The 23875-nt window shown below is 42.5% G+C and overlaps 1 protein-coding gene across 31 annotated transcripts in view; it reads right to left on the bottom strand.

Annotated features, from left to right (window-relative positions):
- CLASP2 (cytoplasmic linker associated protein 2) overlaps positions 1–23875 on the bottom strand; it is a 261567-nt gene that overhangs the window by 128301 nt on the left and 109391 nt on the right. For all 31 annotated transcript variants that reach the window (XM_075921810.2, XM_075921815.2, XM_089776567.1 and 28 more), the window contains 5 exons: positions 14344–14420; positions 8411–8503; positions 7859–8004; positions 5232–5367; positions 125–195 (listed from right to left, as the gene is read on the bottom strand). In XM_075921810.2, coding sequence (XP_075777925.1) covers positions 125–195; positions 5232–5367; positions 7859–8004; positions 8411–8503; positions 14344–14420 — 523 coding nt within the window. The remainder of the gene's footprint in view (positions 1–124; positions 196–5231; positions 5368–7858; positions 8005–8410; positions 8504–14343; positions 14421–23875) is intronic.

Raw genomic sequence — 23875 nt, 5'->3', positions numbered from 1 at the left:
ATTTCCACATAAATTTCTGTCACTGTAGAAATAAATATATACTATTTTAAAGATAATTTTACTAGTAGTCTATTGTAAAATTAAGGAATATAAACTAACAGCTTTAATAATTTCTTATACTTACCTCCTGACAGCAACCGATTTTGAAGTACAGTTGCTTGTTATTAAAGGTATGAGTCTGGGCACATGGGTATGCTGGAAAAAAAATCCATAAATGTTATAACACAAAGTAGCCAATGCCAAAAACATTCCTGAAATTAGAATCTTAAATCTCAAACACAATAAATATTTAGTCATTATTTTATCTGTTGCTGAAAAAAATATATGATTTAAAATGTGAATTGGTTAACTCAAATATAGAGTGGTGGATAAAGGTACACATCACTGATGATGTACTGACCATATGTAAAATGAAGAAAATCTAAGGAAAACATTTCTCTGACCATATCAAAATCTTCTCATTTATGAAACGTTCAGCCACCAAAAAAATAGCTCAATTGTACCATCTCTTTCTCCCACAGAGTATCTAAACTGATGTTTCTTCTATACAAATTTTAGATGTTACTCTGATCAACACCTTTAATGCAACAGCAACAGATACAATAGTGAGGTATAGAAATAAAACTCTGAAGTAAAAAAAATAAATGAAGGTACTTTGGAACACTTTCTGAGTATCATTTTGCTAGAGTTAACAAAGCTTCTTTTGTTATAAGATTAAATGTACCTACATATAACCAAAGTGATAACATGCAATATGTCTAGAGCCCAACCAAATCTGTGGCTATAAAAAAAAACAAAAAACAAAAACACATCATGGACTGTGAGATCAGACCATCCCCACATGAAATCTAGCTATTAGAGGGGTAGGAGAGTGCTAGGGCTGGAGGCACTGCCATTTCAAAAGGCTCCTTGCAGTACAGGGGAGATCAAACCCACCTCCACAAATTTCCCCCAGATGCAGGAAGCACTGTGGCTGCTGTCTTCAGCACTGGGCTCTGAAAGCAGTGCCCTTGTGGAGCCTCCTACAGCCAGGGGAAATACCCAGAGCTGGGTCTGATCTCCTCTTCAGAAGAGCTATGCAGGGGAAGAGGAAATCTAGTCCCTTTCCTGCCCAGCCAGTTAGCAGCTTAGAGTTTTTGGCAAGAGTGCTCTTAACATCAACAGGTTGATCAGACCAACCTCCACCTCCTGAAATCTCCCACAGTTGCAGAAAGCTCTGCAGCTACTGTCGTCAAAGACCAGCTCTGAAGTCAGAGCACAAGTGATGGTGGGAATCAGATGATCCCCCTTCCCCACAACAGCTTTGTGACCCCCAACAATCCTCTTTTGCATCAGGATTCCCATGGTTTTAACACTGGGAAATTCCAACTCTTAAGTATCTCAAAATGTGAAACTGAACAATTAAAATTCTCTGCCTAAGAAATTAATCAGAATGAACCATGAATTTGTAGGGCTATAAATATAGCCCAAATAATAATAAATGAATGTGAAAATATGTAAGAGTGTCTAGTAAAGCATTTAAAGTATAGTAAAGCATGCAGAAGTGCAGTATAAAAAGTAAAAGATGGTTATAAATAATATAAAGACTGCTTAGCCTTTTTAAAACTGCATTATTAGCAATACATTCAGTGCTTGGTATTTTTCCTCATAGTTTGTGAATTAGGGATGTTAAATATCAGTTAACTGAATAGTCAAGTAACCTCATTAATTCCTATCAGCTAGTCGACTATTCTACAGTCCCTGGGGGAGGGCTAGGCAGCAGCACGAGGTGCCAGGTGGAAGCTAATCCACAATGGGAGCCAGTTTAACAACCAGCTCCTCTTGCGGACTGGCTACTTGTCACCCTGTGCTGCTGCCTCTGATAAAGAGGCAACAGTGAGGCGTGGCAGCAGCCCATCTGGGAGTGGGTGTCTGAGCTCCCGGACCCGGTGAGAACTAGAACTTGCCTGGGCTACTTGCTCGCCCAGCTCCTAATACACTTCAAGTGCACAGCCACAGTGCAGGTAAGTCCCGTGTCCGGCGTGGGCCAGGACTGAGCTGGGCCGCTGGCCTGCCTGCTAAAAAATTTACTCGTTTGGGGGGGAAAGGAAATACGTGTAGTCTATAACATTAGCCTATAAGCTTTTGCTTATCGGTTAATTGGTTAATCAACTATACTATTACATCCCTATTGTGACTGTTTGACATGACCATGTGAACCTCTCATACATGGGCATCCGGTGTGTAAGGTGGGGGAAGGCTCTGCCTTCCCCATCAGCCAGCCTGGCCCCGCCCACAGTCCGCCCCCAGAACACCTACTGTAAGGGTTCTGGGGATGGAGTGTGGCTGCCCCCAACACCTGCCCTCCTGGTACTGGAGAGGCTGGGCAAGGCCGGGTGGTGCGCTGTTCTCTGAGGCTGGAGAGGTTGCGCCAGGCTACGTGGCGGGCCCTCCTCTAGGGCTGGTGAGGCTGGGATGAGCTTATGCCCACCTGCCCACTCCCCTCCCTGTGGTTGGAAGGGGGGAGCGTGCATATGGCATGCTACCCCACCTCTCTGTGGGGTTGGGTGGGAAAGGGGCATGGCCTCAGCCGAAGGGGTGGAGCTGGGGGCTCGCCTCATCCAGCCATACCTTCATCAACCACCCATGCTCTCCTAACAGCAGTTATTGCCTACACTCAATGTTAAACATAAATTAACATTGAAAATTCCAAAACAGCAACTGATTTGTTGTATTTTTCACTCAACATTGACTTTTAAAATTTAATTTAATTTGTACTTTGTACTGTTTTCATCAAGGGTATGTCTACACTGCCACCCTAGTTCGAACTAGGGTGGCTAATGTAGGCATTTGAAGTTGCAAATGAAGCCCGGGATTTAAATATCCCGGGCTTCATTTGCATCTTCCCGGGCGCCGCCATTTTTAAATCCCCCTTAGTGCGGACTCCGTGCCCACAGCAACACGCGGCATGGAGTAGGTAGTTCGAATTAGACTCTCTAATTCGAACTACCGGTACACCTCGTTCCACGTGTACCGGTAGTTCCACAGGTGTACTGGTAGTTCGAATTAGAGAGCCTAATTCGAACTACCTACTCCGTGCCGCGTGTAGCCGCGGGCACGGAGTCCACACTAAGGGGGATTTAAAAATGGCGGCGCCCGGGAAGATGCAAATGAAGCCCGGGATATTTAAATCCCGGGCTTCATTTGCAACTTCGAATGCCTACATTAGCCACCCTAGTTCGAACTAGGGTGGCAGTGTAGACATACCCCAAATTATTAAGGGCATTTGATCAACATGTAAGGCATAGGTAGAGAGAGCCTACTGGAAAAGGACCACATTTTAAACAGAGGGAACAGCCTTATTTTACAATATTAGGTCTGTAGAGCTTTTTTCCATCATGACACAGAGTTTTCAGGAAAAAAAAGCATCACAGCAAATTAGAAAAATGCAGTTATTTAGCTAATTAAATATTTCTGAACACTAGAATATTGGCCTAAGGCTTGCTTTAAATTAGTGCAATCCCGAAGAAAAGAGGACACCTTTAATGTTGTACACTGAAATTTCTTTTTAACAGAATCCCACTTCAATAGTTTAAACACTGGAATCATGAGGTAAATCCCACCTCTCTGATGGTGGAAATGATGTCTCACTCTTGTCATGACCTGCCTCTACTAGTTTTTAAAGGGAAACAAACTACACAGTAAGCATTGATAAGGCAGGGAATAGGAAACACAATGAAAGAGCAAACAAAACTGGAAGTGGAACAAAATCTTAAGCCCATTCAGAGACTGAAGCTGCTGCAGAATAAGTGAGATCTCTCACACAAGCCACCAACTAGAACCCCAGGGTCACACTAGCAACTACTGGTCTCTAAAAGGAGTTTAAAGCATTAGCTTTTGGCCTATAAAGTCGTAAAGACCTGGGATCTAGTCGAACATATCACTTCTTCCCTGCACCAGTGCCCTACTACCACAAATAGTAGCAATCAAAGTGCTTAACTCTTCGTGATCAGAGACACAAGTAGGGTGCTTTCTGTGAACATCTTTTGGCTCATTTCCAGTGCTTGGTATAAGAAAGCCCAAATTTGCTGACCTTCAAGGCACATTTCAAAAGCAATCTATTCGATAGAGCTTGGCGGCACACAAGGTTAGGAATTATTTGACTGCCAAATTTACCATCTAGTATGCTATCATCTGTTGTTCTTTCGTTGAATGTAAGTTTAAGCTCTGTCTTGGGCCTTATTTCCACATTAAATTGCAATAAACAAATGATTGGCTATATTCAGTTTTTGTATCTTAACTCCCCCCCCTTTTTTTTTTTTAATATGGAGATTGCCTATCTCCTAGAACTAGAAGGGACCTTGAAAGGTCATTGAGTCCAATCTGCTGCCTTCACAGCAGGACCAAGTACCATCCCTGACAAATTTTTGCCCCAAATGGCCTCCACAAGGATTGAACTCACAACCCTGAGTGTCACAGGCCAACGCTCAAACCACTGAACTATCCTTCCCTCCTAGTTAACACCTAACTAGCCTGATATATAGTTTGGTGTCTATGAATAAATAGAAATAGTTACTTTGTGTGTACAAGCGCTCACACTCATGCCACTGTAACTGGAAAAACTACTCTTCTCTTCACTGTGCAGTTAGACATTTCAGAGTGCTCTGGAAGAAAAACACCCATGAAACCCTTAGCACAAACAATTGAGACTGCTGTCCAGGATTTTCCAAAATACTAGCTTAAAAACCATGGTTAAGAAGAGTACTAGATGTAGATGCTGCTGTAACTAGTAAAACTGTCTGGATTTCTAACCATTTACAAAAATGTCAGCTGCAGCTGTAGTTGAGGATAAGGTCAGTGTAAAATACAAGCACTACTCGTAAAGTCTAAAGAGGGTGTGAGCTTTACATATAAACTGCCGGCAGGCCAATTTCAATTAAATGGGTGTTTTGATTACTATCAAGTTCACAGTTAAATTTACTTGGTCATTCCCCCAAGGTAATGTTATTTCTTGGTATATGCTTAACAAATAGCTCAGAGCCTTGCAACAGTAATGAAAATGTACTTAACCTTCCCAATACCTCCATCCTCACCCTTTGCCATGATAGCGGTGATAGTCTTTAAAACAATGACTGGGTAAACATGGATTATATACAGTAAAACTGTGTTGCCAGTTTAACAGGAGTGACTAGATGAGCCAAATTACTTTTTATCAAACAAATCCATAAAAACATCATTAGATGGATACCTACACGAATGACAAATCTGATTGCTGCACATCCAGAAGTTGCCATAACTTTGGCGCTGTTAGGGACCAGATTAAAAAGAGTAGGCACAATGGCTTCAGCCCCATGGTCAAACTTGTTTCCCAAAACAGTTGAAAGATGACTGTTCAGGAAATGAAATAAGTTTAGTTAATAAACATGATTTTATAGTCTCAAAATAAGAAACAAAGTTAATCACACATTTTGGAGATTGATCTTTCCAAACAATGGTTACAGTAGAATTTAATTTATATCTTCAAGTCTTTAACTTCCTACTGAGAAACGATGCACAGAATTAATGAATATCACACTATTTACCTTGCAGACAACCTGAAATTTTAAACATTAATAAGTAATTTTTTCTCTGACTTAGGCTTCTTCACAATGAAGATTACATAAAAAATACAGCATTTTAAAAAGCTCAAGGTAATATGTGTTCTGTTACTTAAGTCCAACAGAGTTATTTTTGTTTCTCACACACTATGACAGTATAAACTTGGAAAACACAACATCCATGTGGCTGTCCTCAAGGACACCAAGCATTCATTGTAAATGCAATATATTAAAATTGAAACTTAAAAATAATTTTACACAATATTTATTTTAATGATGTTAAGTGATTTTGAGGTTTACATAACTTATCCAAGCATAGGCAAAATGATAAAATTTGTCAGTTACACATGCAGGAATTCTGCAGTCCTTCCCCATCTCACTTATTCAAGAGCTGTGGCCATATATTCAGAGTAGATTATGATTTCCATACTCATAATTTAATTCTTCAATCGCTCAGAGTAAAGGGTTTTGCCACTGCAAATGCAAAATGCACTTGTAATCAGTAGCAAGTCACATACTGAGTACCAAAGGATTAAATAATGTTATTGAAAGCACTGAAAAGGAAGAGTGCCTGTCTACTCTGTTGTAAAATACAATTTTTTTTCTTAATTTGTTCAGAGAAAGTGCCCAATACCATAGAAAAAAAATGATTTCTTTCTATTCGTGCAGCTTTGAGTACACCGTGAACATCTATTATATATTTGAGATCTTGTCTCTCTGCCTGTTCAAGAACTCCTCCTAAACAGTAAGAGTTAGGACCACCAAATTCAGTATACAGCTTCCTCTTATCATAACTTAAAGCAAGGAAACGGTTTGATCATGCCAGGAAAATGGGATGTGCCCAAAATAGGATTGCTTTTCTGGATGGTTTTATGAGAAGAGACAATCACCACGCAGGAGAAAGGGGCTAGCTGGGCGAGTGCCCACCCACTCTGGGACTGCCCCAACCCCAAGTCTTCCACACCCTAGGCACCCTTTATGGAAGGTGGATGGGCTGATGCTCCTCTCCCCCGATTCATACAGGAACATTGCTGGCTGTTCCTCTGTCAGGGAGTGAGGGGAAAGTGCACAGTTTGCTGCTTTCTTCACACTGGCTGGAAGCGCAGAGAGCAGACGAACCTGAAGCTGTCCCAGCTAGGAGACAGTCACCCTTCCCTTAGCTGTGCCATAGAGATGTGTTTTTCACCTGGCCCCAAGATGCTGCAGTGAGAAAGGGCTGGGATAGTCTCCTCTCCCTTGGGCAGCTTGCATACTGAACCCCTCATCTTCAGATCCCCGACCTTCTCCCCCCCCCTCAAAGCAAAGATTCAAATGAAGCACGTACACTTTCATTTTTTTTTCTTCAAAAAACAAAGTTTAATTGTGTTGAGGACCAAAGAAACTTTAGGTAAATCTTCTAGTTAAATATTTTGACCACTTATTTCACTTCTATTTTGAATCTGATATAAAATATTAAGGGCCTGCTCTTGAAAAAGTTACTTGGCACAGTGCTTGTTACTATGAGTAGTCACACTGAAATCATTGTAACAAGCACCCAAGAGTAAGTTTTGAGGATTGGGATCCAAGTTCATAAGTAAACGGTGATTACTGTAATGTGTAAACACATTCACTCTGGTTATCAAAGGACTGAAATGACTCATTTGTTTTTCTGTAAGAGATTTTCTTTTCTATGATACCATTGCACTTAGGACCTACAGATAGACAATATAAACTTTCTCTCAATCAAAGTGATAAGACACTGAAGGTCACTCAAGACTACATGTGCTGTTCAAAACAAATCATTTTGACAAAAGTACTATCGAAATATAAAGCACATAGCTTTTCATTTTAATTTTCTATTGAGAATAATTTAACGACTATTTCTAAGCTCAATTTGCATTACATTCATGTATCTTTTCAGAACAGCTTAAGTAAATTACTAAGTATAAAATATTTCACTTACTAAAATATTTCCCTGCTCTTTTATATAAACACTATTTTCAAGCTGATATCTTAGTCAAGGTAAAGCATATCTTCTAGAGCTTGGAAGATACCCACAGTGACAATTAAAAGTACTGCCTTACAGTATATGCATTTTTCTATAGCTTCAGATCCTGATTTCAACTTCTAACTAGGTACTATGCACAGAAACTCAACAATGGTATTTGCACAACTGAGGTGTATTTTTTGACATCTTAAAGTTGCTAGTCATATACCTTATTTAGCTCTAGTGCCATTTAGCTCTAGTGCCATCATCATACAGAACCAAGCAATATATATGTATATATTGAACTTGTACTTACGCTACAGTAATGCATGCTTCTCTAACCACCTGGGATCTGAGATCCTTAGCTGATAATTTAAAAGCTCCATCCAACAACCGCAGATGCTGGAAAAAGCAGTCATACTGCGCAGCACCAGCAACAAGCAAGGACCGTACCTTCTTGAGCTATAATAAAATTAAGACTTAGTTAATAATACTTCTGACTGCACAGAGACAGACGTTTTAAAATATGTAAAGCCTACAAGCAAATGTCACTACCTGCAGAGCATGTATGCAAGTACATGTGCACACATAATTTTGTACATACACAAACTAAGGCCCAGAAGAGGTAGTTTGGAAAAATTACCACTTAAAACATTGTTGGAAATATATTTCAATATATAGTCTACTTATTTTTTCAAACGGATACTGTAATAATACCCCATCACCACTTAAAAACTTGAGACAATTCCTTTAAAAGCATATCTAACCTGAAAATATCTTGAATTAATCTCAATCGTGAATACTTTACCATTTTGTAAAAGCTTTTTTAGAAAAGCATTTGGACAATCTGTTTGGATAAGAAGCATACCGCAATGGTTCGCTGATCCCAGTCATGTTTGTCATCCGAGAGAATTTCCCTGATTTTGTTTAATGTTTCTTCAAGTTCTCGACTCGAATAGATCTGAAATTTTAAAACCAAATAAAATATAGACTTAATATTTCCAAGTTTACCTGAGGAAAGGGACAAAATCTGATTTAGGTTTAAGAACATAGAACTGTGATTTTGAAAATATTAAGGACAAAATTCCAGAGTCAGATTGTAATGCAGTTTCCATTTTAGTACAATTTTTAATTTAAATACACAACTGTTATTCATGGCCATCTAAATGCAAAATTTTAACACTGATTTTCTAATAAACATTTTCATCTCAGGAAAAATTTCAGTCAGGGATGTGAAAAGTGTAACCGCATGCATGGTTATCCAATGAGCATAGTTATCTGGTACGTGTGGTTAGCAGGCTTAAAAGCTGGTTCCCCACATGCAGCAGATCCTGGAGAGTCGACTGCTGCATGTGTAAACACTGAAATTTTCAACAGTTACATGGTTACTTACATAAATGCATTTTAACAATCTTAATTTCAGTCTCAGTTTATATATCACCAACACAAGTGATTTATTAATTTTTTTTTTATTAATCTACAATGAAATGTGAATGAAACGTTTAGGTAATCAATATGTTATTGTGATTAGCTCGTTCTGTATCCCCAGAAGCTACAACGCCTGCAGGCATATGGAATTCTCTACACAGAAGTCCCACAGGATCAGGGCTTCCTGGCACAAGGGAGATAACATGCCCCTCTTGCCTCCCTCCCGCCATTTGTTGACATAGAACATTGCCATTGTACTGTCTGTTATGACCAAGACACAGTGCCCTGCCAGGTGGGACTGAAAGGCATGACAGGCCGGATGGATGGCCCTCAGTTCCCTGACAATGATGTGAAGAACAAAGTCGGAGTGCTCCCAGAGTCCTTGAGTCCTGAGCTTCCCTAAACGGGCTCCCCAATCTGCACCCACCACAGAATGGAATTGAGCATTGGGCAAGAAGGATCACTGCCCTGTCTGGTAGGTATACTGACACTAGCCAAAACTGGAGAGGTCTGAACCAAAGTCTGGCGTACTGAAACACAAATGTGCAGGCTGCCATGTGCCTCAGAGACTTCATGCAGTTCCTTGCCATTGGAGAGGGGAACTGTCTGAGGCCATAAATAATCTTCGCCAGGGCCTAAAACCTCATTTCCAGGAGGAATGCTATAGCCTGTTTGGAGTCCAGCAACGCATCCACAGACTCTAGTTTCTGGATCAGGGACACACTGGCTTCGATAAATGCAAGATGAGTGTCGACTTGGGATTTGGACCAATTCCTGATCAGCCAGTTGTCAAGATATGGAAATATCTGAATGTGATGCCTGCGCAGGAAGGCGGTGATTACCATCATACTTTTGGTGAAACTTTTGGTGCAGTTGACAGGTTGAATGGCAGGACTGTAAAATGGTAATGGGGATTATTTAGCATAAACCTGAGATACTTTCTGTGAAGCAGATAAATGGCGATATGAAAATAAGCATCCTTCAAACTGAGGATGGCATACCAGTCCACTGGATCCAATGAGGGGATTATAGAGGCCAGGGAGACCATGCAGAACCGGATCTTCTTAATTAATTTGTTTAGCTCCATGGGTCCAAAATAGGCCTGATCCCACAGTCAGCTTTTGGTATTAGCAAACACCATGAATAAAAAAAGCTCTCGTGTACTCCTGAAGCACCTCCTCCACATGAAGATGAGAAGTTCCTCAGGAGGAGACTCCCTGAATAGGGATGGAGAATGGGGGGGGGGGGGGTGAAAGGGACAGAGGGCACAGAATAATGGAGTATCCCTTTTCTACCATGCAGAGGACCCACCAGTGCAACGTGATATGGGACCAAGACCAACAGAAAAGGGGCAGTCTGGATGAGAAGGTAAGATGGGGTGGATCTAGCTGTAGGACTGGTGCATTATCCTTGATTACCCCTTTCTAAAGGGCTGCTCATGGCCAGATGAAGGCTTCTGTTGGCCTGAAACCTGGTCAGAAGACTGATATGGGTGCCTACTGTCACTTCTCCTACGCTGGCAGTTTTGTGGCTGGTATGGGCACAGGGGAGGGCAGGAAGTGACATATTTCTGCTGTGACAGAGGTGTGGATGTCCAAGAACTTTAGGGTTGCTCTCAGGTCCTTGAGACTGTGAAGTCTCTTATCTGTCTTCTCAGAAAAGAGCAATGGTCCTTCAAATGGGAGGACCTTAGTTGTTTGTTGGACCTCATATGGGAGGCCCAAGACCAGAAGCCACAAGCCCTTCTCATGGCAGTACCTTTGGCCATGACCTGAATGGCCACAACCTGGGTGTCCACATCAGCTGCATTCAGGAATGCTTGAAGAAATGCCCTGGAGATCAGCTTGCTCTTCTCCACCAGAGCTGAAAATTCAGCCCAAAGAATCTTGCATTATCAGCCCCATGAATTTCACCACTGGCAATGTACTATAGGAGTACATACGCATGATGGCTTGATGGCTCAAAATGCGGCACTATAAGCCACCGGAGGAGTAAACCTTACCTCAGTAAAGATCAAGGCACTCTGCTTCCCTATTTTGATGGGAGGGGCCTTGAAAGCCCTGGCACTCTTGTTGGTTCACTGCATCGACCACCTGCAAGTCAGTGGGAGAGTGACTATAAAGGATGATAGGAAATACCTTTCATTTTGCTTGGCAGTGGGTAGGTGGGCGGACGTAGGGCAGGGTTTTCCAGTGTGCCTTTGTGTTGTTAGAGATGGTCTTTATCAATGGAAAGGCAACACAAGAAAGACCCGAAGGGATGAGGATATCAAATATGGTGGTCAACGTCCTCAATTACTTCCTCAGCCCGGATGCCAAGTTCCTAAGCAACACTCCATAGAAGCTGTTGAAGAACCTTGTGGCCCTTCAGGACAGGCCATAGCTGTAACCACTACTTCCTAATCAGGGGACAATGAGAATTAAATTCCTACGAGGGGCAACTGCTCCCTGCCATATGCTCCCAACAACTCTCAGGGGGTGGGACTCTTGAACAGACATCACCCCACAACGGTAAGTCACTTGTCAGCTCCTGCAGAGCATAGAATCGAGTTGTCTCTCCTTGACTCAAAACCGTATCTTCAGTGTTGATGTAACAGTCATCGTTGTAAGCATCTCTGGTGCCATGATCAACTGCACCGGTAGCAGGATCAACAACGCTGGAGTTTCCATAACTGGTGCTGAAGACCCCATCAATGGTACTGGAGTTGTCATTGGTGGTGATATCAGTGCTAGGCTCAGTGTTACAAGGGGGGGGTGGGATGAAAGGCACTGAAGCCACAGACACTGTCCTGGAGTGGGAACAAGGACCCTGGTCCTGGCTCTGGTAGAAGTTCCAGGGAGGTGGGGGGTGTCTGAAAGGGCCACTGCATCATTGGTTGCCACTGCACAGGCCATGGTGCCAATCAGACCTGCAGTTTGGAGTTGAAGGCGATCTCCTGCTGGATTGATAGGAGTCAGACACAAACTCCGAGACCTCAGTTGCCAAGGACCACAGAGGAGCCATACTCTTGTGAAAAGAAGGATGCTGGCTGGGGCTTTGTGAATGCAGAAGCTGGGAGAAAGCTGGCACAGCACTGAGACTTGTCAGTGTGTCATCACTGTCAATTTACCCTGGGACAGCAGATAGGTAGTGAGCCACGTTGGTGAGCTTTTGGGTCTCAGATGGGGCAGGGGAGAAGGGAAGAACAGTGCCATGATATATATGCAAGAGCTTCTGCTCAGCACAGAATGACTCTGGCATCAATGGCAGCTGTAACTCTGCTCTGATGCAATGGCACAGAGGGTTGTGGACTTGACTGCCAGATACTAGCAGGAGTCAACTTGACCTTCTACAGCGAGATTCCTTGTGTCTTGAGGTGGGAGATCAGTCCTTGTCCTGCTTTTTCTTTTTCTGCAGTACTTGGAGTTGGGACCAGTGCCTGCATGTTTCCTAGACTCTCAAGAAGTGCTCACACAGTGCCAGGACACCTTGTCCTTGCTTGGCGCCATGCCAACCAATGGTGCTTGAAAGTATTCAGTGAAGTAGGTTTTATACCCACAAAAGCTTATGCCACAAAAGCTTATATCCACAAATAAATCTGTTCATTTTTAAGCTGCCACAGGACTCCTAGTTGTTTTGCAGATACAGACTGACACGGCTATTAGACTTGCAACTAGTACCTATTTACAATGGTAACAAATAAAGCTAATTAACGGTCTGCAGTAAGAAGGAACTGCGGATGGAGTGGGTTGGCAGGGTTCTATATCAGGTGCCATGAAGGTGCCACTCCAAGGGACTAGCTGCTAGGAGAAAAATCTTCTGGCTACCGTGCATATGCATGCACAAAGACCTGACTGGAATGCACATAAACAAACACTCAAAGGAGGCAACCCTTTTCAAAAGTTCTGTTAGAGATGAGTATGGTTGAAAATCTGTCTAGGTGTCCTGGACTCGGATCCATAATTTTAAGTATCTAACTCTGAAAATATTGGCCTTGGTTTTTAAACCATGTGTCCAGTTTAGCATTTAATAAAGTTACAATCCTAAATTTTCCATAAATTCATGTCTGCCTTTCATTCACACTATGTATCAGCATTAGACCGATAAAATAACACTTAAATGAGAACAAGGTCACTTCTGAATGGTTTCTGGGAAAAGATGAATAAAATAATAATGGGCTTGAACAAGAAAAGAAAAAAAACCAGGTTAATTAGTAACTAATAGTTGAAACAAACAGTTTTGTAACAAGCAGTTGAACCAAAACAAAGTTTCCAATAGAGGATGGGAAATAACCATCAATGGAAAACATAAGTAGCAATTTGGCAAATGTTTACAAGGAACAATGCAATGATGATGGAATCAACTCTACTATGATGCAAAAGCGAACTAAATTATTATACATTTTCACTTATTTGAAAGTGACTATTTCCATGATTAGCTACTTACAAAAAGCATTTTCACGTTTTTAAAAAAAGATAATACCTGCTATTCATATGATAGGAACCATGACACACAGATCAATTCAAAATGTTTATATAAACTAAGTAATAAAAGACATATGCAAATACAGAAAGCATAGGAGAGTGTTAAACAATTCCTAAATTAATGTCTTGGTAAATATTAATCTATTATTCATGAAGAACAGAAAGGAAAGTAATGTGAATCAAACCTTTTGTCAACTTATTTTAAAAATCAAACCCTCAATAATTCAAATTACACAAGAAAGCTGTTTTAAAAAAAAACACCACACACTATTTTGGGTTTTTTAAATATAGGCTGAACCTCTTTAGTCCAGCACCATTGGACCTAACTGGTGTCAAAACAGAGAATTTGCAGACTCACTGGAGGTGAATATCATCTAGCAGCATTACCAACACTTCCATTGCTTACTGGGCTTTAAGTAAAAATATAGGGGCAAATTAAAGTTAAACAACAGCACAAAACACTAAGAGCCAAGACTGGTGTCTGTAAACAAACTTTATGGGATCCCAGGAAACTTGGCCACATCCATAAGTGGAATCTGGCTATGTAAAATCATGCCACATCACAGATGTTTCCAGACCAAAGTATACCAGATTAGAGAGGTTCAACCTGTCCAGTCAGAACTAACTGTCCTTCGTGTATGTTAGAAACAATATTAATTCCCTGGACCAGATCAATACACCAATGTTCAGTGCAGGACAAATCTTGTGGCTAATTTCTAATTCTATTCTAAAAATGGAATGGAAGCCAACTTTTTTTTTTTTTTTAGGATGTATGTGCAAGTACTTGCAATAATTTGAAGAAATTAACGATAAGAGACTTGTTGACACACGGTATTGCAAATCAAAAAGCAAACAAAAGTAAGACATTTCTTCTGAAAATAAAATTTGAGTGTGAACGGCAATTTCTTACCTGTACAGAAGGAACATCTGTAAACGCCTTAATAAAATCATCCTCATCGACAGCTCCAGCTCCTTCTTTAGATGCACCTATGTAAGTTTTAAAACACAAACTGTTTAGTTGTGTCCAATAAATTTCAAATTTACAAAAATTTTCTGGTTCAAATACATTGGTACGGTGTAATCTTTATCACCTGGTACAGCAAGGTGAAACATTATATAAGCTGATAAACATAGAATTTCAAATACATAGGAAATGTTAATAATCAACCATCTATTTTCATCTTTAATCTGGACAGAATCAAAATACCAATTTTTTTCACAAGATGGTAAGTTACCCACAAAAAACAAACAAACAAACAAAAAAAACCAAAACCAAAACAAAAAAACCCACCCACACACACCACACATTTATCTGGAAATGTCAATTTTTATGACATTTTCAATTAAAACAAAATGCTTCAACATCGTTGAACTGAAATATTTTAATAGGTTAACCTAATGTAAAATATTTTTTCAATGTTACCGTCAAAAAATCCTGCCCATGATCATCTCTTTACAGCGAAAAATTTCATTTGTGCTTAAATTACATTTTCTGCCCAGAAAAACAACACTGAAAATTATGTATCCGTTCTAATATTTAACCATTAGGCACTTAAAATATCATACAATTAGCCATCACCTGTGAAAAGTTTGGTTTAAGTGACTTGCCCAGAACCACAGAGGATAGATGTGGCAGAGGCACTAACAGAATCAAGTTCTCCAGGATGGTGTTCAACTGACAATTCTTTTCTACAATTCTCTAACTCCTTCACTATACACCTTCCAACTCAGGCCTGGGCAAAATACAGCCCATGGGCCTGATCCAGACTGCCAAGCCACCTGATCCGGCCTGTGGAGGCAGCAGGGAGCCCCAGGCAGGCTTCCCAGCTTGCCTCGCAGCCCCGCGCTGTGCAGAAACACAGCTGCAGGGCTCCGTTTCTGTTTTAAAACTGGAGGAGAGGGGGGAAGTTTTAGGAGCCGCCCCGCCCCCAAAATATTCCCATTGGCTGGTTTCTCGCAGAAACCCGCCAATAGGAGCTGCTTGTTGGAGTAAGAGGCAGCCAAGAAGAACCACACCCCCCGCTCTTCAGCTCAGTTATTTACGAAGCACATGGCCACACAAGCAGGCAGGCTAGCTGGGAAAAATTTTAAGTTCTGCAGGCAGGCAAGCAGGCTAGTCAGGCAGCTGGCAAGTAAGTCTCTTGGACACAGCCTGCTTCTGGCACCTCAGTCCTTTCCTGCCTCAACTCTCTGCCTCCCCCCCCCCCATTCAATATACCCAAACTCTGTCCCCCCTCTTGCACCCATACTCCCTCCCAGATCTGGCACCCCAATCTCCTGCTCAAGATCTCAATCCCCCTTCTGCCCTAGGTCACATCTCAAACCCCTGCACTCCAGTCCACTGCCCTAGGTCACAGCTACCTCCTTTACCCAAACTCCCTCCCAGACTCCATTCTCCCTCCTGCACCCCAATCCTTTACCCCATGCTCCCTTCTGCACCCAACATTCATCCCACACCCTCATCTCCTCCACTAATATCATGGAAGAGTGCGGCCTTCAACCACTTTCCAAAATGTTGGAGTGGCCCCCAGTCAAAAATTATTGCCCACCCCTGTTCCAACTTATGCAATAACTAAGGCAGGGATTCTATACACAGCAGTCTTTTTCAGTATACTACTGTGATTCATCCCCAAAGCAAGGTAGAAAAAGGAGCATGTGAACATGCAGTTAAGGACATGCACTGTCTCCATTTCCCTCTGAGGGCTTCTCACCAAATCTCTAAGTCTTTGTCTCGCTCCTTGACTCTTTCCCTGCCAAGTCTCAGTTTCTTCTTGGACTTTGGCTCCTTGTAAGATCAGTTTCTTGCCATCCTCATACTGGTTCCCAGTCTCCGTTTCCTTCTAGGAACTCAGCTGCCACTCAAATTGTTCCCCCTCTGCTGGTACTTGTCTCCCACTATGCCCTGCATTTCTCCCCCTAGTTACAGACCATTACCACCGAACGTCTCTTGACTGAAAGACATGACTAATGACAAATCTGATGCAGGTTTCCATGAGTTTATTTTGTGAGACAAGACCCACACCAATCATTCTGGTCCCTGTGGAAGTCTGAACTATCCCCTGGGTTTCATGGGAATGCCTTGCTCAGGATGAACAGTGGGACGAGGCAGAAAAGCAACTTGAACGTACATACAGAAATGTCAGCACTCCTCGTTGTCAAAGCGGTTCCTCAGAGCCTCCTTAATATTGATGGTCACCCTATGGATTCCTCTGACAGCACAAGCGCTTGTTTGTTCAAATTGCACGTTTAGGTGCTGTGTCTCATTGTTCCATGCACAGCCAAACTTTTCACCCTTACACTCACACAAATTATGAAAACTACAGCATACTGCCAGCACTTTGAGAAGCCCCAGCCTGCCACAGACACACTTCCATTTCACTTTCGATCTGCCAAAAGCATATTCAACAAGCATACAGCATTGGCTTAGCTTGTTGTTCAACTGCTCCTTACTTACATCCACATGTCCCATGTAAGGCTTCACAAGCGAGGGCTGTAAGGGATAAGCTGAGTCACCTAGGATCACTATGGGCATTTCCACATTTCCCACTGTATTTTTCTGATCTGGAAATAAAGTCCCAGATGACAGTTTTCTGTACATGTCAGTTCCTGAAGATGTGTGCATCATTCATATTTCCAAACCACCTACATTTATATCTATGAAATGCCCTGGGTGATGCACAAGCACCTGAAACACCATTGAGAAGTACCTCTTATACTAGATATACTCTGAAGCAAGGTGCGGTGGACTTACAATGGAAATGTGTGCGCCATCAATTGCCCTACCATAGTTTGGAAAGCCCGTATCAGCAAAGACAGCCATTATGTCATTCACATTTCCCAGAGTCAAAATCCTACACAGCAAAATACAATTTATTGCCCTGCACACTTGGGTAAGTGAACGTAAGAAAGGCCATACTGGGTCAGACCAAAGGTCCATCCAGCCCAGTATCCTGTCTGCTGACAGTGGCTAATACCAGATGCCCCAGAGGGAGTGATCCCAACAGGTAACGATCAAGCCATCTCTCTCCTGCTATCCATCTCCACCCTCTGACAAACAGAGGCTAGGGACACCATTCCTTACAAATCCTGGCTAATAGCCATTAATGGACTTGACCTCCATGAATTTATCTAGTTCTCTTTTAAACCTTTTTATAGTCCTAGCCTTCACAACCTTCTCAGGCAAGGAGTTCCACAGGTTGACTATGCGCTGTGTAAAGAACTTCCTTTTATTTGTTTTAAACCTGCTGCCCATTAATTTCATTTGGTGGCCCCTAGTTCTTATATTACGGGAACAAGTAATAACTTTTCCTTATTCACTTTCTCCACACCACTCATGATTTTTATAGACCTATATCATATCTCCCCTTAGTCTCCTCTTTTCCAAGCTGAAAAGTCCCAGTCTCTTTAATCTCTTCCAAACTCCTAATCAATTTAGTTATCCTTCTCTGAACCTTTTCTAATGCCAGTGTATCTTTTTTTCAGATGAGGAGACCACATCTGTACTTAGTATTCAAGATGTGGGCGTACCATGGATTTATATAAGGGCAATAATATATTCTCTGTCTTATTCTCTATCCTTTTCTTAATTATTCCTAACATTGTTTGCTTTTTTGACTGCCGTTGCACACTGCATGGATGTCTTCAGAGAACTATCCACGATGACTCCAAGATCTCTTTCCTGATTAGTTGTAGCTAAATTAGCCCCTACCATATTGGATGTATAGTTGGGGTTATTTTTTCCAATATGCATTACTTTACATTTATCCACATTAAATTTAATTTGCCATTTTGTTGCCTAATTACTTAGTTTGGTGAGATCTTTTTGAAGTTCTTCACAGTCTACTTTGGTCTTCACTATCTTGAGCAGTTTAGTATCATCTGCAAACTTTGCCACCCCACTGTGTAACCTTACTCCAGATCACTTACAAGTAAGTTGAATAGTATTGGACTGACCCTTGGGAACACTACTAGTTACCCCTCTCCTTTCTGAAAATTTATCATTTATTCCTATCCTTTGTTTCCTGTCTTTTTACCAGTTCTCAATCCATGCAAAGATCTTCCCTCTTATCCCATGACAACTTAATTTACGTAAGAGCCTTTGGTGAGGGACCTTGTCAAAGGCTTTCTGGAAATCTAAGTACACTATGTCCACTGGATCCCCCTTGTCCGCATGTTTGTTATCCCTTTCAAAGAATCTAACAGATTAGTAAGACATGATTTCCCTTTACAGAAACTATGTTGACTTTTGCCCAACAAATTATGTTCTTTATGTATCTGACAATTTTATTCTTTACTAATGTTTCAACTAATTTGCCCGGTACGGACGTTAGACTTACTGGTCTGTAATTGCTGAGATCGCCTCTAGAGCCCTTTTTAAATATTAGTGTTACATTAGCTATCTTCCAGTCACTGGGTACAGAAGCTGATTTAAAAGACAGATTACAAACCATAGTTAATAGTTCTGCAATTTCACATTTGAGTTCTTTCTGATGCCATCTGATCCCGGTGACTTGTTACTGTTAAGTTTACCAATTAATTCCAAAACCTTCTCTACTGACACTTCAGTCTGTGACAAGTCCTCAGATTTGTCACCTACAAAGGATGGGTCAGGTTTGGGAATTTCCCTAACATCCTCAGCCGTGAAGACTGAAGCAAAGAATTCATGTAGTGTCTCCGCAATGACTTTATCATCTTTAAGTGCTCCTTTTGTATCTCGATCATCCAGAGGCCTCACTGGTTGTTTAGCTGGCTTCCTGCTTCTGTTGTACTTAAAAACATTTTGTTATTACTTTTTGAATTTTTGGCTAGCTGTTCGTCAAATTCCTTTTTGGCTTTTCTTATTACATTTTTACACTTAATCTGGCAGTGTTTATATTCCTTTCTATTTACCTCACTAGGATTTTACTTCCACTTTTTAAAAGATGCCTTTTTATCTCTCACTGCTTCTTTTACACGGTTGTTAAGCCTCGGTGGCTCTTTTTTAGTTCTTTTACTGTGTTTTTTAATTTGGGGTATACATTTAAGTTGGGCCTCTATTATGGTGTCTTTGAAAAGTGTCCAAGCAGCTTGCCGGGATTTTACTCTAGTCACTATACCTTTTAATTTCTATTTAATTAACCTTCTAATTTTTGCATAGTTCCCCTTTCGGAAATTAAATGCCACAGTGTTGGGATGCGTGTAGCCACGCGGCACGCAGTCCGCACAAGCGGACATTTAAAAATGGCGGCGCCCGGCTTTATGCAAATGAACCCCGGGAAATTCAAATCCCGGGCTTCATTTGCAACTCCGGTTGCCTACATTACCACCCTAGTTCGAACTAGGGTGGTAGTGTAGACATACCCATTGAGACTCTGAAGTTCTGCCTGCCTACCTGGCCCTGTGTGTGGAACTAGAAGCATTTCTGAGAATGCCACCACAGAGGTCCTTGATTTCAGTCTCTTTCCTAGCAGCCTAGTGCTGACCCAATGGTAGACTTCCCCACCGCTGGATTGCCACGTATCACTACTGGTATTTCCACTTCGCCAATTCTAATTTTCCAGTCTGGGAAAAGAGTTCCAACTTGAAGCTTTCTGAAGAGGCTTGAGTTCCTAAAGATGTGTGCGTCATGCACCTTTCTTGACCATCCCACATTGATGTTGGTCAAACAAGCCCTTGTGATCCACCAGTACCTGCAGCACCAATGACAAGTACCCTTTGCAGTTTATGTACTCCTTGGCAAGATGGTCAGGTGCCAAAATCAGGATGTACGTTCCATTTGTTGCACCCCTATAGTTAGGAAACTCCACTGTGGCATCCCTCGGTAGCAGAATCATATTGATAGTTTTGGCTAGTTGGATCATAACAGCCCCCACTGTAGATTTCCCCACTCCAAAGTGATTCCAAATTCACTGGTAGCTGTCTGGTGATGCAAGCGTCCACAGGGCAATTGTTACATGCTTCTACACTGTCAGAGCGAGTTTCAGGGCAGGGGAAAGCCATTCATAAAGTTTCATAAAAGGGGCACTGTGCATTCAGAAGTTTTACAGGCACTGCTGACTGTGTCATACCTGCAGCACTATGCAGCTCCACCAGTCTATGCTTCACTTCCAATTCGTTCAACTCAAGAGCTTGCCTGAACAGTGTGCCCATGGCACCCCAAGACAAGATTCCTCCTTGTCCTCGTCCTCTTCCTGGAGTGATGTGCATAAGCTCTCGAAATATTCCACCATTAAGCACACAATGGTGTCCACAGCACATCACTCAAAGTCAAAAGCAATCTCCATACTGGGGAAGTGCTACTTCGGACTATATTGAATTGTTGCACACAATGGAGACATGGCTCTTCAATTTTACAAGATCGGGTGGTAAGACAGCAACCTTAATAAATTTGATCTTATCTTGTAATGTAGACATGGCTTAAAAGTCTCTGAAAAATCTGGTGTCAGTCATGCTCTGCAGAGAGTTTAGAGGTTGCAAACTAACTCCTCTAAAGATTCTGCTTACACTGGACATGCACTGTTCCCTCAGTTCCCATTTGCCAACAACCCTGGGCATGCACCATCCCCTCAGAGAGACTAAGAATCCTGAATCCCAGAGCAGCAAAGGTTGAGTAGGGCTTTCCCTGCAAATGTTTATCCCAAGTTCTACCAGAAGCTGTGGCACTGGGCACAGAAACTTAGACCAGAGATTCTGTCTATCCCAGTGCTCTGAATGCCCCCATTGGTATTCAGGCATTGTGGAGAAGGATGAAGTGTTGAATACAGAGCAGAAAGAAAAGAAAAAAATTACAGCAAGATATGAGAAAATAGAGCAGTCAGAAGAGTCATGATGAGGGTAAATGTGGGAGCAGCTGGGAACAAGAGCTGAGAGATACGACAGGTAAGAAGGCAAGGGTAGGAGCTGAGGAACAGCAAATAGCAGCATAAGGGGATAAGAAAAGACGTGGTTGAGTTGCAGTGATGGGGAGGGACACTGGGACAAAGTACAATAATGTCTAAAGCACGCAGAAACACAGAATTTAGAATTTAAGCTAGTATTTCAGCCACCATTCGAGAGGATATGCTTCCATGATGATGATGATTCTCATTTAAAAAAACCATCACGTTAGTTGTGACTCAACTCCTTAGGGGAAAATTGTTCGTGTCTAATTCTGTTCTACCCACATTCTGCATTTATATTTCATGCTATATAGTCTTGAATGGTGACTCAGCACATTTGTTTTAAGAATACTTTCTCTGTAGATCGGACAAAACCCAAAAACAGTGCCACTGTGAGATTTCTAAAGCTAACTAAAGCACACAACCCAAGTTTTGAGTTTGAAGCACATTCCAAAAATCTGAGGGGGATGAGGTATAGAGCATGCTTTCAAGTGTTTCTTCACAAATTACCTCAACCTTGTTTTGCATGCCCACCCAAAGCCACCTGCAACGAAGTACATTTTATTCGCTTGCACTGTTATGGCAGCAGGTCCTGCAGGATCCCAGTACCACTGCAGGGCTCTGCTTTGATCAGGTAGGACATAATTTACCTCCTGAAGAGAAGGCACCCTTTAGGGAGAGTGGGAGGATTGACGCTCCCCTGACCTTCCTCTCCAGATTCGTATGGAGACGTTGCTGGCTGTTCCCTTTTGTCAGGGAGTCAAGGGAAAATACAGTTTGCTCCATTCCTCAATCTAACTGCGGAAGGCAGTGGACAGACGAATCTGGACTTGACCCATCTGGGGGGACATGCATGCCCTGCTAGCTGGAGCTGCAGCAGCTATGGAGAGGCCCTTCTCACTTTGCCCCAAGCTGCTGAAGTGAGAGAAGGCTGGGGTTGTCCTCTCTCCCCAGAGCAGAGTGTATACTGAACCTCTCATCCCCAACCACACCTCAGGGCAATGACTGAAATGAAGAAAAACAAAAATTGAGTTCAAGACCCAAACAATGCTGGGTCAATCTTCTAGTACTTAATAAACACAGTTTTGTTTTTAATCAATTCTAGGGAAACCACATAAGAAGAATCACTGTGAATATTTCTCATTGATAAAGGGGGCTGACCTTCCAAGTTTTCTCTGTGTAAAACTTTTATACAGGCTACGAGGTTTATTTGGGGTTTGGTCTTTGGGGTCTGTGTTCCTGGGTTTTGAGTTCTTATTGCTGAGCCCTCCCAGAGCTGAGCTGGTTCAGTGTCTACATTGCTCTGCTGGAACACATTAATTCCAACTCTGTGTCTTGGCCAGGTGAAACCACAGCATCTGGCCCAGCAGCACAGGGTGGTGAAGCTCGAGGGCAGGAAGGTGGGCACATCAGGGGACAATCTCCAGGGGATTTATGTGATCCAACCTGTCACAACCATCACTTACGATTAGCTTGGTGTATGCAGGAGAGCTCAGCCATGCTGGTAGGGAGGGGAATGAGCTGAAGAATCCTAGAAGGAAGCCATCTTCACACCAAATCCAGAGGGCGGACAACCAGAGTCATCTTGTGCATAAGGCAGTTTGGGGTAGCCTATGCTTTGGGGGCCCCTGCAGCAGCCACCTCAACCATCCTATAGGGGGCCTCGTACAGAGCAGTGCAAGGATCAAGCCCTCCACCAGTGGTGGGAGCCAGAGCAACCCAGCAGCCTGCTGCACTCCACCCACTGCCTTCTCCAAGTACACTGTGCACTGCTTCACTGCCACAGTTCCAATGGTTCATTGTACAGCTTTCTCCATCCAATAACATTATCCATCCTACGTTTCGTGCCTTTTTTCCAGAGGTCCTGCAATCCCGTGCATCTATGTAATCTCTGTTAAGCATGAATCCAACAATGTTCTTCACTACTGTGCTGATCATTACAAACACGACATGCCTGGTCCTTCAGTATTTTCAGCATTGCCAGAAAAGCCATGAGGGATATCTCAAGCCTTGCAGGCTGCCTTGTTGATGGATACAGAAACAATTCAAGGTGGTTCCTGGCATTCAGAGCAGTTGCAGACAGTGCAGCACTGGTTCTGGGCCCGAGAAACGAGGATAGACTAGTGGAATCACATAATTATGCAGGTTTCGGATGAGAAGTAGAGGCTGCAGAATGTTTGGACATGCAAGGACACATTAATGGAACTAGCCCACGGTCTGCCCTGCTATACTCCAGTGCCCAGGGCCATTCAAGACCCAGGGGTAAGAGAGTGTGCAAAGTCTCCTTTCCCAACCAGGGGGGCACAGCACCAGAGGGAACTGCCAGCTGTTCAAAACGCTTGGCAGCTCCCTCAAGGCATTGTGTGCCCCAGCAGATCGATCGAGGCCTGGGGGTAGAGAAGCATGCAGAGACACCTCCCCCTGCCAGGGGCGCATGACATCAGAGGAAACAGCCAGCCGTTCAAAATGGTTGGCAGTTACCTCTGTGTGCCACATGCCCCTGGTGGAGCAGAACCTCCCATGCTCCCCTACCCCATAAGGACGGTGGAATCGCCTTCCTCACCCCCCCCCTCCCCGCACACACTA

Source organism: Pelodiscus sinensis, chromosome 2, assembly GCF_052426305.1.
Source record: "Pelodiscus sinensis isolate ZL-2025 chromosome 2, ASM5242630v1, whole genome shotgun sequence".
In the NCBI taxonomy this organism is placed as follows: domain Eukaryota; kingdom Metazoa; phylum Chordata; order Testudines; family Trionychidae; genus Pelodiscus; species Pelodiscus sinensis.
Note: the sequence above shows the minus strand (reverse complement) of the source record. Positions and strands in the feature narration are given on the sequence as shown.